Genomic DNA, 18812 nt, shown 5'->3' with positions numbered 1-18812 from the left:
TCCTGGTGCTAGAAAGTACTTGCACCCAGGACTTGACTCAAAATCCTGTACCTAGAAACATCATTCTAAAGCAACCCCCGTCGCTTTTATTATTGTTAATGTCTATTCTTTATATTGTATCAACCTCTAAAACAGGATGTTTCAATCTCACCACTACTGATATTTTGGACTGAAAAATTCTTCATTGTTGGGAGCTGCCCCGCCCCCTCCACCCCCAACCCTGGGTCACTGCAGGATGTTTGACAACATCCCTGGCGTCTACCCACTAGATGTCAGTAGTGCCCACCCTTCAAATAGTGGCACCAAAAATGCCTCCAGACATATTGCCAGATGTCCCCTGGAGGCAAAATCACCCCAGAGTTGAGAACCACTGGTCTAAAAGGAGTAAAAAGCCAAATTCCTACATCAACCCTGATGGGCAACTATTGAAAGGAGACACTGACTCTAGTAAATATTTCTACCTGCATGATTCTTTGACTTTATCAGCTCTGCCTAAAATCGGCTCCAAGTGTCTCACAGTTATTTGCTTTGTGCAGAACAACGTCCCAGGCACATATACATTAACTATGTAAGATTTGAGGTAAGGGGGGAGTAGAATAAAGCTCTCCCTCTCAACAATAACTCCACTTCTCCCTTACAAAATTCATCTTTGCCTGTGAGGAAGAGTCACCAGGAGGCTGCAGAGTAAGAATGGGTATTCAACAGAGAACAGCAGTACTTGAATACAATGCTGATTTTATTCCAGGGAAATAAAGCAATGCACAAGTCACCTGGGCAATAAGCTTAACTCAAGAGGCAAAAGCTGAGAAACAAGGATTTTTTTGTGTGTTTGTTTTAATTATCAATTGCTCCACATAGCTCTCTTTCACACCTCCTCTCAGAAAATGTGGGCTAACAAATCCCATGCAAAAGAACATAGGAAAGAGAAAAAGGGGAAATGGAATTCATCTAGCATACTGTTGAAGGTGGTTTCTCCAAGTTCTCTTCTATAAACTGCTCCATCAACACGGTCCACTCCGGATTATTTTAATGTCATGACCATCTTCCCTGCAAATTGAACAACCATAAAGACACATTTACTACCTACCTACCACACTGAAACTGTCCCACTCTTTGAACCAAAAAGACCCATGTCATTATACATTAGATTCTAAGGTGATGCTTACTTAATCATTTTTAAAGCTAAATCTAGTAAACAATAGGGCCCCAATTCTGCCATTTTTCCCTGACCCTAAGGCACAGGGCACTAACCTAAAAAAAAATCACTATGAGAAGACCTAGGTAACTCACTGAAGACTGACATCAGAGAAAGGACCCCGAAATACAATGCAGCCTACCTTGTCATGGTGTGATACTTTGTATGTGATTCCTACTGACAGTAGACAATAAGCTAAGTTACAGCAAGACAAGATGTGAGTCTCAGCGGCCAATGTGAGTGCCCATATTAGTTGTTTGTCAGAATCTAGGACTTAGAGTCCGGTATAACCATTACACCCAAATAAATGGACCCTCAAGTGAAGGAGCTTCAAATGTCTAGGAGACATTTGAAGGCCGACTGACCACCCAAGCTATAGGTGCAAAGATACTGTGTCAAAACAGATGCTGCTGGAGGCTCTGTCAGCACAGGTGACCTGACCGAAATCCAGGCCAAAGTTTGTCTCAGGTCCAACGATTGGACAGGTGCCTCACTGCTCACCTTGTGACACCTCCTTCCTGGATCCTCTTCAGAGTGGTTCATGAATTCCCTCCACTAGTTTTCTTCTGTGACTAACTTGTGTGATAAAGTGTGCAATAAACTGAGTAATTCATGAATTTAATATTGGCACTACATGGTTATTTGAAATGTGTCTTAATCCTGTGATTCGCCCTGCTTCATACGTACAGGAGAAGTCACAGTCACCTGTGAGTTACATGAAAGGCATCATGTATAACACACTACTTAGCGTTCTACTAGGTAGAATTATTACCTAGTAATAATTCAACCCAACTAGTTTTGCAGGTTGTACAGGTACCTGCACATGCCCTCTGAATTTAAAAGAATATTTAATATTTCATAGTTTAACTATTAATACACTCTTAATTTGGGGAAATTCCCCATCCATGAAGAGTAACATAACCTGATTATCAAGTGTATAATTGGTTAATCACAAATGTCACTCTCTGACTTTGACCTGGAAAATGAACTGAAGGATTGTCTTTTTAAATGTCAGTCTGAAAACACAACTCCTATGTCACATTTGATTCTTACATCCAAGAAAAGAGTCACTACTTCCTAAGTAATCAAAAATCAAGAAAAGGACTAGTCTATACTGTAAAATTACGTTACCGGATTTTCATGCACAGAGTACACTCGTTAGGATAAGTGGACATGTCACTTCCACACACGGGGTTAAAGTCTCTGGGACATCCTGGTAATTTATATTGATTGCAGTTTGGCTAGGAAAGAAAAAGGAAGACAGAAATTACATAACTGAGACATTCTCATCACAAAATAGTTGGGGGGGACAAAGTCCCAAGGCTCCTAAATTTCCTAGAAACACCCTACAAAAATATTTCTATTTTCCACACAAAAAAAGATTTTTCTAATGCAAAAATTAGATGCAGCATTGAAGCAATGGTTCAATACCCACTATGTAAGAAAAGGACCTTAGCCAGGCTGATTTTTAAATGAAAGTCCAGGGGCTCCTGGGTGACTCAGTCAGTTAAGTGCCCGACGTCGGTTCAGGTCATGATCTCACAGTCCATGGGTTCAAGCCCCACATGGGGCTCTGTGCTGACAGCTCAGAGCCTGGAGCCTGCTTCGGATTCTGTGTCTCCCTCTCTCTCTGCTCCTCCCCTACTCACACTCTCTCTCTGTGTGTCTCTCTCAAAAATAAATAAACATTAAAAAAAATGTAAATGAAAGTCCAAGACAGGCCACCATACCCACTTTCCAACCCTCTAGCTTTATAATTTGTACTTCACTACTGTCTCCACAAGAATGTTGTTACATTCAACCTTAATCCTTTGGTGTGATGTCAAGACAAATTCAGGAATCTAATCTTTCAGTCTGGATCTTTAAGGTACTGGCATTCAACCAAGTGCAACAAAGAAAACAGCACTGGCACTTAGGGGTGGTGATGGGTTGAATTGTGCCCACCCAAAAAGTCACGTTATTGGAAATAGAGTCTTTGTACAGGGAATCAATTTAAAATGAGGTCAGTAGATTGGGCCCTAATCCAATAGAACTGGTGTCCTTATAAAAAGGGGAAATTTGGACACAGAGTCATAAACAGAGGGAAGGTCACATAAAGACATAGAATTTACAAGACAGGGAACACCTGGGGCTACCAGCACCTAGGAGAAAGGCATGGAACAGATTCTTCCTCACAGTCCTCAGGAGGAACCAATTCTACCAACATCCTGATTTAGGACTTCTAGCCTCCAGAACAGGGAGACATTCAATTTCTGTTGTTAAACCCCCTCAGTTTGTGGTACTTTATTATAGCAGCCCTAAGAAGCTGATACCAGGTCATGGAACTCAATCCTGTGATTTGATGGAATTGAGGCCAGTCAGGTAATACGTCTTGCTCACAGCTGCCAATCTCCAGCAGGGCCAGTACTAGACCTGGTCAGTGATCAGACTATGATGTGCAGAGTCTCACTTTAACAAAAGTCTAAATATATGGCCCACTGTATTTCTGTTTTATATGCATACATTTAAGGGCACCTGGGTGGCTCAGTTGGTTAACTGAGGGAGGCTTCTTTTGGCTCAGGCTATGATCTCGTGGTTTGTGAATTCAAGCCCCACAATGGGCTCCACACCAATATTATATATATAAATACTTGTTTTAGTAAATGGTGATCACTTTTCCTCACTTCAGAGCAAAAGAAGCCGCCACAAAAGAAATGTGGCACACATTTCTACTGATACTATCTGGATTTATAAAGACCTAAACAAGGCTGGCCATGAGCCAAACTCTGAAGTAAAAGAGGTTTTGTTGACCCTTTCCATCCTCTGTTCAGCTCTCATTGAGGAGCATGATATGCTGCCCAAGGCTCACTAAGGTGATGCCTTATAGGGCTGCTCTCACAATCAGAGTAGATGCCCTCTTATCCAATGAGACTGGGAGAAATGGTAGTTGGTCATTTAATTGATAAAGTCAATTAAAGCAAGGAAACAAAATATATATCCCAAGCATTTTATCATAAAACATATAGATGAAAAACAAAATTGCCAATCTTTTGATGTAGGACAATGACAGGGCATGTAACCACCTGTAATGCTACTATAACTTTCCTTGTCACTAGGTATGACTGTATGATTAAGGTAAGGCCAATGGGATATACATGGAATTATTGTACAGCAACTTCTGGGAACCTCCTTTAAAAGAAAGCAGGTACTTGTCCTTTGTTTCCCCTCAATTTTTTTCTTAGTCCATTCCTCCATCCTCCTGCAGAGTGCATGGAGCTCTAATCTTTGTTTAGAGCTTTGTTAGACTGGGAAGATAGAGGCCACATTCTCGGACAGCAGCACTGTGTGCTCCTATTTTGAGTTTTTGTTACTTCCAGCTGAATCTAATCCTAACTGATACAAGAGATGAGAACTTTCCTTTAAATATTTCAAGTACAGTTGATCTTTGAACAACACGCGTTTAAATATATTTTCTCTTCCTTATGATTTTCTTAATAACATTTTCTTTTCTCTAACTTACATGAATACAGGTAAGATAAGGATGTAACACATAACATAAAAAATGTATATTAATCAACTCTTTATGTTATCAGTTAGGCTTCTGGTCAACAGTAGGCTATTAATTAAATTTGAGGATCAAAAGTTATGCTCAGATTTTTGACTGTGGGAGGGGGTCAGCATCCCTAACCCCCTGCATTATTCAAGGGTCAAGTGTAATTAAGAGTTTTGTGTGCTATCACTGCAAAAATGATACCCATAATAAGTCACATATTATTTCCTATTTTGGTTTATTTAAAACAGAATTTATTGGGGCACCTGGGTGGCTCAGTTGGTTAAATGTCTAACTCTTGATTCAGCTCAGACTGGCAGCACAGAGCCTGCTTGGGATTCTCTCTCTTCCTTTTTCTCTGCCCCTCTTCTGATTACGCTCTCTCTGTCTCTCAAAATAAATAAATGAATTTTTAAAAATGTTGCTGCTGTTGTACTGTTGTTTCACACAATTCATATTTTGGACCAGATAATTCTTTGTGATGGGAGACTGTCCTGTGCATTGTAGGATGCTCTCTATCCATTAGATGCCAGTATAAACTCCCTAGTCATGATGATCTAAAATAACACTCTAAATGCCTGCTGGAGAGCAAAATTGACCCTAATTAAAAACTAATATTTTAAGATACAGAATTTAAGGGGCACCTGGCTCAGTCGGTAGAACATGTGACTCTTGATCTTGGGATTGTAGGTTCAAGCCCCACGCTGGGTGTAGAAATTACTTAAAAATAGGGGATGACCGGGTGGCTCGGTCAGTTAAGCATCTGACTTTGGCTCAGGTCATGATCTCAGTTTGTGAGTTCAAGCCCCAGGTGGGGCTCTGTGCTGCAAGCATGGAGCCTGGAGCCTGCTTAGAGTTCTGTGACTCCCTGTCTCTGTCCCTCTTGAACTCATGCATTCTGTCTGTCTGTCTGTCTCTCTCTCTCTGAAAAGTAAATAAACATTTTAAAAAATTACTTAAAAATAAAATCTTAAAAAAAATACAGTCTTCTGGCATACAAAAGACAGTAGGCTATCTACAGCCAGTAAGTGATCAATACACTATGGAAATTGTTCAGAGAGAAGGGAGAGGACTCACTTGTGAGTTGCTTAAGTTGAAGGTGTTGAGTGAGTGTTTAGTGTTAACAACTAGCCCTGGTGGACCTACACAGGGTTGCCTGTGCATACAACCTCATAAGCTTGTTAAAAACTGATTTAGTGCCATTGGCAATGACATGTATGGAGCTAGAGAGTATTAAGCTAAGGGAAATAGGCTAGTCAGAGAAAGACAAATACCATATAATTTTATTCATATGTGGAACTTAAGAAACAAAACAAACAAGCAAAAGGGAAGAGAAAACAGAGAGTGAGGCAAACCAAGACACAGACTGTTAACTACAGAGAACAAACTGATGGTTTGGAACTGATGTTCCAGAGAGGAGGTGGGTGGGGAGATAGATAAAATAGGTGATAGGTATTAAGGAGTGCTATGATGAGCACCAGATGTTGTATGGAAGTGTTGAATCACTACATTGTACACCTGAACTTACCCTGTCTGTTAACAAACTGGAATTTAAATAAACACTTAAAAAACAAACAAACAAACAAACACTGATTTGGGGCCTCATTCCAGACCTACTCGATTAGAATTTCCAGGGTTAGAATCCATGTGTCTAGAGGCCCCTCAATTCTGATTCAGCTAGAACTGGCTTTAGAAATGGCTATTCCCAATCATCTTGACATCCAATCCACTTAGACTATGTATGGAAGCTAAGGAGAATGCACCAAGACACACAGTTTGGCACATAATTTCAGGGATCCCCTGCTCTAGACCTTTTTTTCCTCCCTTTGTTTAACCAAAGTACATCTTGCCTATGCCCACTCTCTGATTAAATAGGTAAATAACTAATCAAAATCAATCTATTTAGCCTAAAGATCTTAGGGTTTTTTTTTTTTAATATTCAACAGCAGTTTTCAAATGCTTTCATCTCAAAGAATGACTAGTAAATGAATTTTGAGGAGCAGTAACAGGCTGGTAAGGAAGTTTTGGTGTTTTATTTTGTTTTGTTTTGTTTTGTTTAAGCGGAAGACCTTTGATGTCTCTCAGATCCCCAAGAGATCTACCCAGCTGGAAGGCAATGTTGATATTTCAGTCTGATTCCAGTCTAATTCTCATGATTTCAAAGCCAGCTTTGGCTAGCCACCATTTAACTTTATTAAATTCAGGTAACTCATTTCCTGGATTTTCTCTGAGCAGAGACATGAGGCTTTATGAACAAACACTTTTCACTCTTATCAATGAGGTCAATCAATTTCATTAATAAGTTACGTTCTCATTAACCCTTAGCTTTATACAGTTACCCAAATTTATGAAAAAGGAAAAGAAATTCAGAACAGGTTCACCATCTAGGGAGGCTCTAAATTACACCCCACAACATGCCAACTAGAGAAAAGAGTTTACCCCTGGCAGACGGCTCCTCAGAGCTTTAGAAGACACTCTCATTCTGGAATAGTGTCACATGGCATTTTTATTTATTCTTTAGAATCAATTTAATTTTTATGGAAAGATGTCATATGCTTTTAAGTAATTCTCTGAGCTCTATACTCTGAATCTTTTCTTTTGAAAGATTCGTAAATACTTTACCAAATATAGTCCCTCATTTGTTTATTCAATAAATGAAGAAGATTTTAAGATAGATGTTAGAGAACTACAAAGACAAATTGAGTCCTACCTGTAAGAAGTTTGGTGTATCATTAGAAAATCAAGAAATATACATGGTGCTCTTAAAGGATGGACAGAATTTAGATTAGAGAGATTTGGGAGAATGTCCACCTCAAGGAAATAAAACAGACTAACCAAAGGCACAGTAGTGAGGGAAGTGTCTGATCTGAGAGCAAGGCAGTTTAATTTAAAGGAGCATCCAACACTCTTTCATACAAAAACACTCAACAAACTAGGCAGAAAAGAGAGCTTCCTCCAACCTGATAAAGAATATCTATAAAAAACATATTTAATGGTGGAAGACTGAATGCTTTTCCTCCAAAATTAGGAAAGACAAGGATGTCCATTTTCATTTGTTCTATTCAACATTGTACAGAATATCCTAGAAAAGACAATTAGGCAATAAAATAAATATAAAAGGCATCCAGATTGGAAAAGAAGAAATAAAACTATCTCTAATCAAAGATGCTATACTCTTTTTATAGAAAGGTCTGAGAAATCCACAAAGAAACTGTTAGAACTAAAAAACAAGTTCAATATGATTGGAGGATACAAGATCAATATACAGAAACCAATTGTACTTCTATACACTTGCAGTGAACAATCTGAAAATGAAATTGAGAAAAAAATTCCATTTATAACAGCATCAAAAAGAATAAAATATTTAGGAAAATATTTAGCAAAAGAAGCATAAGAATTGTATAGCAAAACTACAAAACATTGTTGAAATAAATTAAAGGACTAATAAGTGAAAAGGCATCCCATATTCATGGATCAAAAGATTTAACTTTCTTAAGATGGCAACATTCCCCAAACTGGTCTACAGGTTCAGTGAAATCCCTATCAAAAATCTCAACTGTCTTTTTGCAGCAGAATTTGGCAAACTGATCTTAAAATGCATATGGAAATGCAAGTGACCTGAATAGCCAAAACAATCTCAAAGAAGTTGGAGGATTCACACTTCCCCATTTTGAAACTTACTACAAAGCTACAGTAATTAAAATAGTGTGGCACTAACACCTGAAACTAATACAACACTGGATGTTAATTATACTACACTAGCATTAAAATAAAAACAAAACAAAACAAAACAAAGAAAAAACTGTGGCCCTAGCATAAGGATAGAAGAACATAAGCTATGGGAAAGCAGTGGAAGGTACAGGTAGAAAGATAGGCTGCAGTAAGGACACTCTGTGAACACTGGGAAGCTCCAAGTTTTGCAGAAAGTGGAGACACTAAAGAGTTAAGGAAAATTACTTAGGGGGTCACTATGCTTGGGGACTCTAAACTGGAACAGTAGCAACAGAACTGGGAAGAAAGCAAAGATCTCTTTAGTGATTCATTCTTTTAATAATCCTGCACAAACAGACCGAGGTCCTGTAGCATTTGCTTCCTGAGAGAGAGTGCCCTTTAAAATTTTGCGCCCTAGACACCCAACTAGCCTTACCCTAATACCAAACTTGAGATGAAGGTGGGACTATTCCCATTTTCTGAAAGAAAATCAAACTCCCCAAAACTGAGTCTTCTGATTAAAATGTATTATTGGGCACCTGCTAAGTGCTGAAGATTGGACACCAAATAGCAAGACACCATCCTTGACCACAGTAGTATACAGTTTACTGAAGGGAGACAGGCCAACAGGCAATTTACAGTTCAATGCTATGATGGGTTAGTGAAGAGCACTGGATCTGGAGTAAGACTGCTTGGGTTGGAATCATAGTTCCACCCTGTGGCCCATGCCTGGCTAAGGGGATAATAATGATACCTACTTCATAATGCTATAAAAGATTAGATGAGTTATTATGTTTAAAGCATTTAGAACAGTATTTGGCAGGGGTGCCTGGCTGGCTCAGTTGGTAGAGCATGCACTCTTGATCTCTGAGTTGTGAGGTCAAGCCCCACACTGGGTGTAGAGGTTACTTAAAAAAAATCCCAGAATATGTCACCCCAAAACTATGACTCTTTGACATAATTATTTTGAGTTAAAGGCAGCTAAGAAGTAACAAACCCAAGAAAAGTGCTCTGTACCCTCCCCCCTTTTCTGCCTAAAGGCAGGATATAAATTCTCCTTTACTGAAGACAACTCTAGACTCAGCCCAGAGATGGCACCAGAGGAACCTGCAAACAAACCTAACTCCATTAGTTTCCTCCCATATATTTACCTTCCCATAGTATGCCACCTTTGGAAGCCTAGAACCATTTTACTTTGTCCTGTCATGTCTCTGCATGTCTACTTATAAGTCTGACTTGTAGTAGGCTGGCTTCCTGGGCTGGTTATTCTAAATAATGAGTTGGTTTCCTGAGTAGGTTGCTTCAGGTTGTGGGTCAGAGTTCTATTTTAATAAATGGTCTGACATTGTCCATTTGTATATTTTCTTTATACAATTTATTGCTCTTGTTAAAGATGCTATATAAGTCAGAGTTCTAAACCATCTCTTTGAGTTACTCATCTCTGAATGCTCCCACATGTATGTGTGATGCACGTGTTAATAAACTTTCTGTTGTTTTTTTTTTTCTTGTTAAACTGTCTTTTGTTCAAGAGGCCCCAGCTGAGAACTTAGAAGGGTAGAGGAAAGCTTCTAATCTTCCCCTACACTGTCATGGTGATGATGATGATGCAGTATAGGTTGCATGAAACCATAGAGAAAGTGCATTTACATATTCTTTGGAGTTAGAAAATGGGATGAGAAGGTTTCCTGGAAGAGGTCTACTCTGAGTTGAATACTCAAAGTTACTTAACCCCCTAAGGTAAATATCCCCATATGTAAAATAATATCTATCATACAAGGTCACTATGAGGATTGAGAGACTGAATACACGAATGGACAATGTCAGACCATTTATTAGAATAGAACTCTGACCCACAACCTGCAGCAACTTACCCAGAAAACCAACTCATTATGTAGAATAACCAGCCCAGGAAGTCAGCCTGCTATAAGTCAGACTTATAAGACGTCAGACAGCCATCTCTGATGACAGTCCAAGAAGCCAAACAATAACCTCCGTAACAACTGGCCCCAAATGGCCAGGACTTGGTTAATACCTTCCAGCTTCTCTGAGGTTTGTCCCCACATCCAACTGAGGATCAACCAAAGAAAGCCAAATATGCACTCCTTACCAATCACACAGGAAGCCTGCTTCTAGTTAGCCCACATACAGCTTCCCCAGGCCAACAGCTCCAATCAGGGCATACCTAAAGCCTTCCCTTGTTCCCACTGCAAAGCTTCCCCCCTCCTCTGCCTGCCTTTGAGTCTCCACCAAAACACAAGTGATAAGTGTGGCTGACTCCCTTGCTACATCAAGCTGTGAATTTTGCTTTTTTGCTTGTTCTCATTTAGTTGGGCTTCATTTGGTTCCACAGACTTCAATTTGATAATGTTCATAAAATTTCTAGTACAAGACATAACCATTAGATCAAGGGTCTTTTGAATCATTAAAGAAACTATTAAAGGAAACAATGTGCTGATGCCATCAAGGACTGAGCTATTTTCAACCAAAATTTACAATTTTGATCTGTATCAAAAAGCCTGCCTTAGAATCAGATTTCTAAAGAAGTAAACAGTTTCAAAAGTGGCAGGTGAGACCTGAAAACCAGCCCCAGCCCAAACTGTGTGGGCTTCACTATACTAGTGGAAATAATACAAGTGGCTTCCTACTTACTGTTCTGTATTCTGAAGTCTGGATGAACTCAGAGCTCGAGGAGTCCAAAGAGGCTGTCAGAAAAGAGGCATTTTAAACTATATGATTAAGGTCAATTCTTATTGATAAAGGGCGTTTAAAATCCAGCTTGTGATTTATCCAGGCCATACCCTCTCTCAGATGCCCAACTTCTTTGAACAGCCCCCATTGCCCACCCCTACCTCCAAAGAAGGGTATTTGGTTGTTTTCTGGCACTCTTGTGACAGGCACACAGAAGGAACATTTGGTATGGGTTCTGTAACTGACCACCCTAACAGGCTTGCTTGAGAAAGAACTTTGGAACTATGGAATAAAAGGCATAGTCGTATGGGACACCTGGGTGGCTCAGTGGGTTAAGCATCCAACTTCGCCTCAGGTCATGATCTGGTGGTTCATGGGTTCCAGCACTGTGTCAGGCTCTGTGCTGACAGCTCAGAGCCTGGAGCCTGTTTCAGATTCTGTCTCCCTCTGTCTCTGCCCCTCCCCTGCTCATGTTCTATCTCTCTGTGTCTCTCAAAAATAAATTAAAACATTAAAAAAAATTTTTTTTTTTTAAGTCAGAGAAGTAACTCTTACTAATTCATGATATTCTTGTCCTCAGTGGCTAGGGTAACAAACACACAACTTAACATTTGGTATTACCACTTTAACTCCACTTTCAAATGGGCGTCAAGACCAGGTGGACTAAAGCCCCTTTCTCACATGCCTCAGAGTGCCTGATGCATTTGGCATTCACAATCCCTAATTCCTGTTCATCTCTTGCAGACGTAGGGTCACTGTGTCCATAAAAACCCAATTTCTGATCTTGGGTTCCAGAAAATCAGCCTTAAGGGAGAAAGAGCAGACAGCAGTGTGTCACTAAGAAGGAGCTGGGAGCCAAAGCCAAACAAGATCTTAAAGCAAGTCCGCTGGCTCCACCGCCACCCCCGCCCTGCACGACCCCACGTTCGCACTCCTACACGACCGCAGGTCGCGCGGAACCGCCAGTAACGTGTGCCTGAAAGGCAGCCAGGGCCGCCAGGATCCAGGGACCGGCTGCCGCGGGCCAGAGCCACTCTCCGCTACTTCTACGCGGCTCATCGGGGCCCACCAGGCCTGCCCGGCCAGCGTTACCTGCCAAGTTCCCGGCCAGGAGCAACAGCACCAAGCGCACCGCCAAGAACGCCATGCTCCCTCTTTGGCCCGCCCGCTGGTCTCGGCCTGCTCCCGTGCCCGCGCGACACGCAGAGCGCGCCCAGGTCCGACAAGCGACAGGCTTGGGGAGAGGGGGCAAGGGGGACAGGAGGCACGAGAGGGGGAGGGGCTGGAGGAGGAGCGGTTGCTGGCCCCCCACTTCCGCGTCCCGCCGAGGATGGGGTGAGCGAAGGGAGTGAGCGAGATCTCTCCCTGCAGCAAGCCAGAACCTCGTAAGAGCCCCCGGGGAACAACCCTGGGAGCTCTGTCGGCCAACCCCTGTATCTTCAGCATCTACTCTGTCCAAGACAGTGTTTGGGCGCTAAACTAAACAAAGAACTCGCTCTCAGGAGGTTTTCTGGTGTAGGTGTTGGGCGTGGGGTGACACGGGAAACTCCCTAGCGAATCCATGCAATAATTTCTCAAATTAAGTGCTAGAGAGTGGTGGGAGAAGGTGAAGACTTTCCACAGAGAGATCAGGAAAGGCCTTTCAGAGGTGGCATTTGAGCTGAAAGTCGAAGGAGGAGAAGGAATCATGGTGAAGACGGTGGGAACAAGTAATCCAGGATCCAGGAAAAGCCAGTGCAGAGATCCAGAGGCAGGAGCCAGCTCAGTGTTTCAGCTGGAGATGCTGGTGAAAGAGGGGGCAGAGGAGGGAGATGGAACCCAAGGCCAAGGTCAGGTGTGGTGGTGTAGACTATGATAAGGAATTTGGACTTTTTCTGGTTGCAGTGGGAAGCTGGTGGAGGATTTTGAGCTCGGGAATGCCCCTGATCTGACTTATGTTTTAATAGATTGGCTGAAGAATGGACAGGAGATGGGTAAGAGTGGAGGCAGGAAGACAAATTAGGTGGCTTTTGCAGCAATCCAGGCATCATCAACCAGAGATGATGGTGGTTTAAATTCATGTGTAGCAGTGCACTGGTGAGAAGTCAGATTCAGGATTTATTTTGGAGGTGGGACCAGGTGGAGTGAAGAGAATAACCAAGGATGCTCCCTAAGCTTTTGTTCTGAACAGCTGAATGGGTGATGGTGCCGTTTCTGTGATGAAGAAGATTTGGAGACAACGCCTATCAGACCTCCAAGTGGACATGTGTAACAAGGCAATTGGAATTACAAATTTAGAGCTGGAAATACAAATGAAGGAAACATCAGGGTATGAAAGGTATTGAAAACCATCTCTCTGCAGAGATCCAGATCAGAGCCCTGGCGCACTCCTAGATGCAGAGATTTGACACATGTGGAGAAGAAACCTGTGAAGGAGGAAGAAAACCAGGCTAGAGTCTGGGGTTACTGAACCCAGGGGAAGTGCTGCAACCATGTCAGTTGCTCCTGTGAGGCTGAGAATACGGCAGACTGAGCATGAAGATGGGCTTTGGCAAGATGTAGTCACGGATGACCTTAAAAGGGACTGGTTCAGAGACGTGATGGGGTCCAGGGCCCAAATGGCAAGGATTGAAAGGAATGAGGTGAGAAAGTGGAGACAGAGGGGGCGCCTGGGTGGCTTAGTTGGTTTAGCGTCGGACTTCAGCTCAGGTCATGATCTCGCAGTCCATGAGTTCAAGCCCTGCATCGGGCTCTGTGCTGACAGCTCAGAACCTGGAGCCTGCTTCAGATTCTGTGTCTCCCTCTCTCTCTGCCCCTCCCCCGCTCACTCTCTGTCTCTCCCTCTCAAAAATGAATAAATGTTAAAAAAAATTTTTTTTAGAAAGAAAAAAGAAAGTGGAGACAGAGGGTTTAGATAACATTTGTGACTTTGGGGGAGTCTGGGTGGCTCAGTCTGTTAAGCACCCCACTCTTGATTTTGGCTTAAGTCATGATCTCATGGTTGGTGAGTTCAAGCCCCACATCGGGCTCTGTGATGACCATGCAGAGGCTGCTTGAGATTCTCTCTCCCTCTCTCTCCCTCTCTTTCTGCCCCTCATGTGTGCTCCCTCCCTCTCTCTCTCAAAAATAAAGTGATGACATTTATTTAAAACAAAAGATAACAGCTGTGAGTTTTGCTATAAAAAGGAAGCCAGAGGGGCGCCTGGGTGGCTCAGTCGGTTGAGCGTCCGACTTCGGCTCAGGTCACGATCTCCCGGTCCGTGAGTTCGAGCCCCGTGTCAGGCTCTGGGCTGATGGCTCAGAGCCTGGAGCCTGCTTCCGATTCTGTGTCTCCCTCTCTCTCTGACCCTCCCCGTTCATGCTCTGTCTCTGTCTCAAAAATAAATAAACGTTAAAAAAAAAATAAATAAAAAGGAAGCCAGATATGGGCAGTTGATGGCCTAATGAGACTTCCAAAATTCCTTTTGAGGTTCATGTCAAAACTCTCCAATGTCCCTACCTTGCTAGGAGTAAAATCCAAAGTCCTTACTATGGCCTCTAAGACCTCTGCTGGTCTCTTACTGCTCTTCCCTGACTCACTCTTCCCCAGCCACACTGGCCTGCTTGCTCCCATCCAAGGGCCTTGACACTTGCTATTTCCCTCTGCATAGATATCTACACAGCTTCCTCCTTCCATTCCTTTTGTCTCTGCTCAAATGACCCCATATCAGAAATGACTTCCCTGACCATAAATAAAAAATTAGTACTCCCCTCTTTCGGTTCTCCTTACCCTGCTTTTTTCCCCTCTCTCATAGGATTTATCTTTTTTTTTAACTTTGTGACACCAGCCACTTGTGTAAGCTGCAAATGGGGAGTGATTCTTTTTTGGCTTACTGATTCATCTCCAGAACCTAGAAGAATACCTCACATATATTAGCAGGTTGACAAATATTGAACAAATAAATGAGGGATTCCTAGGGAGTCAGGACCTTACCTAAAATGATGGTCAGAATAAAATAAATCGCTAACATGCATAAGCAAAATGGCTCTTTTGGTTAAGAAGGAGTTAAACCTTAATTCCTGGTTTTGTATGCATTCATTTTTTGCAGCATCACATAGCATGGCTATAAAGAGTTTTGTAGTTGAATACTTGGCTCTATAAGTTACTGAACTAGCTCTGAACCTCAGAGCTTCCACTTTTGCCTTCCCCTCGTAAAATGGGTACTGTAATAATAGAATCTTGAGTATTAAATGAGGTAATGTACATAAATGTGTTGAGACATGGTAGAACTCAATAAATTTTAGTCCCTTTCTATTTCCTCCGTGATGACATTTGTAAAAGGGCAGCTGTTCTGTTCCTAGGCAATTGGGTGTCTGCTCTTTTTTCAGGTCACATTGGTCATCGTGTCGTCACAGAGCCCTTACAGCCAGTAGGCAGTAACATTGTCTATTTCTCTTACTTCCATATCCCTAGTACTGAGCACTGTGCCTGACACAAGCTCAGTAAATGTTTGCTGAATAGGTGAATCCTTGAAATGTGAAACTGACATCACAACAAGGAAGTAAACGAAAAGGAAGACATAGGATCCAGGAAACAAGAATTCGAACCCGAGAGAGGTTTGTTCGGGTGGACTTTAATCCGACATGACTGGTGTCCTTATAAGAAGATGACATTAGGACCCAAACAAAATGTAGGGATAACCTGGTGAGGAACCAGAAGATGGCCATCTGCAGTCCAAGGAGAGGGCCTTAGAAGAAACCGAACCTGCCAACATCTTGGCCTTGGGCCTCCAGCTTCCCAAACTGAGAAAATACATTTCTAATATTTAAGCCACTCAGTCTGTGGTGCTTTGTTATGGCAGCACCAGGAAACCAGTACATGTATGTGATAAAATATATTTAATGAGTGTTTATTTATTTTTGTTTATATTCAAATTATATGCATGTATCATTTTGTATTAAAAAATTTAACTTTAAGAAATATAACAAAAGGTTATTTTGAATGTGCTCCAACAAAAGCTCAACATAGTATTGGAGAGTAGTATTGATTTACTGATTTTTTTTTTCTCCCTAGATAAGCACCGTTTGAGACATTTACTAATTCTGAACAGAAATTTTGGTAACTATTCAGCAAATCTTAATGAGAAGTGTAAAGAAGAGAAATAATTTTGCCGAAGAGACACAACGAATTAGTAAATTGGCAGATCCATTTCTTTCTCTTTTTTAAATTTTTTTAAATTTTTTATTTATTTTTGAGACAGAGCATGAGCAGGGGAGGGGCAGAGAAAGAGGGAGACACAGAATCTGAAGCAGGCCCCAGGCTCTGAGCTGTCAGCACAGAGCTGGATGCGGGGCTTGCACCCACAAACTGCGAGATCATGACCTGAGCCAAAGTCTGACACTTAACCAACTGAGCCACCCAGGCGCCCCTTGCAGATCCATTTCTTTTCTGCCTCATATGCCTGTGTGTCAAATGTTGATCCTGTGAAATATTCCCTGTATCAGTCAGGGTCCAGTCTAGAAAAAATGAGCCTCACTAGGAATTCTCCCAGAAAGAATTTAACATAAGGGAATGATCAGACCACTATTGGAAAACAAAAAAACAGCAAGGGAATAGTGAGGTAACACTCAGAGATGGTAACTTCACAATGTATCATCCCTAAGTCTGCAGGAAAAGAGAGAAGAGTTTGAAATTATATTGAAATTTGGAGGAGAGGCCCTGGAAAGCTGAGACCCAGACCTGTGAGCAGGGATGTTGTGTGGCTAGTGCTGGTGGGTCTGAGACCTGTGATGAAGCCAGAGACTAGAAGCAGCTGCTACAGCCCACAGAGGGATGTTGCGTTGGGGTGGGGTGGGGGGGCTGGGGGGGCAGGGATCATATTGGAAATTTCAGGAAGCTAGCTGGCAAAGCAGAAAGGAATTCTAGCACCCCAGAGCCTGGAAGGGTGGTTTTAGAGCTGACATACAATAATCTAATGACTGGCATAGTCACATACCCCACTGCTTGATTTAGCAAACTCAAGTCCTGGGATGAGAAGACAATTTGCAGTTTTAAACTTTATCTGGCACCATGCATGGCTGAGTTCTGACTCAAGAGGGTAAATTTGGAATGAGTTGTTAATACATTTCTGAGTCACATAATTTAAGCTCTCTGAATAAAGTCCCTGAAATGAAGATGGGTTGTTTTGCCAAAGACTTTCATCAAGGAGTGTATATGTTATGTATATTATACACACACATACACACACACATACACACACACACACACACACACACACACAATTTTCTCTACTTTGTTAGATTTGTTACCAAATAACAAACACTTGATTATAAACATCTTTGTCTCTGATGCTTCAGGAATACAAACTGAAATCTGAGCAGACTCAGGAACAATGTGTAGAGTTGTTAGTTGGAATTTCAGCTTCAAAAAGAAAGCCATGTACCCCTCAAGATAGATTTGTTATACATTTATGTGGGTGGGCTGCTGCTTCCTGTTATCTTGTTCCAAACAGTTGATATTATACTTTAAAAATATTTTATACCATGGTGGTTTTCATATAGTTGTCTCAGCATTTATCAGCCAGGAATAAGAGTTAACATTTTTTTGTAAAGGGCCAGAGAGTAAATACTTTAGACTTTGTGCATCATACAGTCTGTCACAACTAGTCAGCAGTGCCATCATAGTGCAAAAGCAGACGTAGAACATAATTCAAAGAAAGAGCATGGCTGTGTTCCAGTAAAATATGGATTTAGGTGTAAAATGTGAAACTCTAAGATTTTGAATAACATCAAAAAGACTGTAAAAAGCATTAAAGACGTCAGAATAAATTTAACCAAGGAGGTAAAAGACCTGTACTCTGAAAACTATAAAGCATTGATGAAAGAAATTGAAGCTGTCACAAAGAAATGGAAAGATATTCTGTACTCATTGATTGGAAGTTCATATTGTTAAAATGTCCATACCACCCAAGGCAATGTACATATTTAATGAAATCCCTATCAAAATAGTAATGACATTTTTGACAGAACTAGGGTGAGTAATCCTAAAATTTATATGGAACCACAAAAGCCTGCAAAGCCAAAGCAATCTTGAGAAAGAATAAAGCTGGGAGTATCATAATCCCAAATTTCAAAATATAATACAAAGCGTTAGTAATCAAAACAGTATGGTACTGGTACAAAAACAAACAGATCAATAGATCAGAACAGAGAGCCCAGATATAAACTCACACTCACATGGTCAATTAATCTACAATAAAGGAGGCAAAAATATACAATGGAAAAAAAAACAGTCTCTTCAATAAATGGTGTTGGGGAAACTGGACAGCAACATGCAAAAGAACGAAACTGGACTCCTTTCTTACATAAACTCAAAATGGAGTAAAGACTTAAATGTAAGACCTGCAATCATAAAGCTTATGGAAGAAAACATTACATCAGTCTTAGCAATATTTTTTTGAATCTGACAGGTTAGGACAATGAAAGCAAAAGTAAGCAAATTGGACTATATAAAACTAAAAAGCTTTTGCACAGCAAAAGAAACCATCAATAAAATGAAAAAGTAACTTACTAAATGGAAGAAGATATCCATAAATGATATACCCAATAAAGGTTTAAAATCTACAATATAAAAAATTCATACAACTCAATATAAAAAAAAAACAGTCTGATTTAAAAATTAGCAGAGGACCTGAATACACATTTTTCTAAAGAAGACATAAATGGCCAACA

The 18812-nt window shown here is 41.1% G+C and overlaps 1 protein-coding gene across 1 annotated transcript; it reads right to left on the bottom strand.

Annotated features, from left to right (window-relative positions):
• Positions 1-715: 715 nt before the first annotated feature.
• On the bottom strand, positions 716-12374 carry SPINK2 (serine peptidase inhibitor Kazal type 2). Its single transcript, XM_047856820.1, has 4 exons — positions 12216-12374; positions 11085-11137; positions 2327-2436; positions 716-1047 (listed from the first exon to the last, which is right to left on the bottom strand). The coding sequence occupies exons 1-4, from the start codon at positions 12268-12270 to the stop codon at positions 1002-1004; spliced, it is 264 nt and encodes an 87-aa protein (XP_047712776.1). The 5' UTR covers positions 12271-12374; the 3' UTR covers positions 716-1001.
• Between the last annotated feature and the right edge of the window lie 6438 nt (positions 12375-18812).

Source organism: Prionailurus viverrinus, chromosome B1 (assembly GCF_022837055.1).
Source record: "Prionailurus viverrinus isolate Anna chromosome B1, UM_Priviv_1.0, whole genome shotgun sequence".
Classification (NCBI taxonomy): domain Eukaryota; kingdom Metazoa; phylum Chordata; class Mammalia; order Carnivora; family Felidae; genus Prionailurus; species Prionailurus viverrinus.
Note: the sequence above shows the minus strand (reverse complement) of the source record. Positions and strands in the feature narration are given on the sequence as shown.

Excerpts from the sequence above, each read along its gene's own strand:
- SPINK2 (XM_047856820.1), bottom strand. The coding sequence starts at position 12,270 with ATGGCGTTCTTGGCGGTGCGCTTGGTGCTGTTGCTCCTGGCCGGGAAC. Across the intron at positions 11,138-12,215 it reads CCTGGCCGGGAACTTGGCAG|CCTCTTTGGACTCCTCGAGC; the intron begins GTAACGCTGGCC and ends CTTTTCTGACAG. Across the intron at positions 1,048-2,326 it reads ACTCTGTGCATGAAAATCCG|GGAAGATGGTCATGACATTA; the intron begins GTAACGTAATTT and ends TTCAATTTGCAG.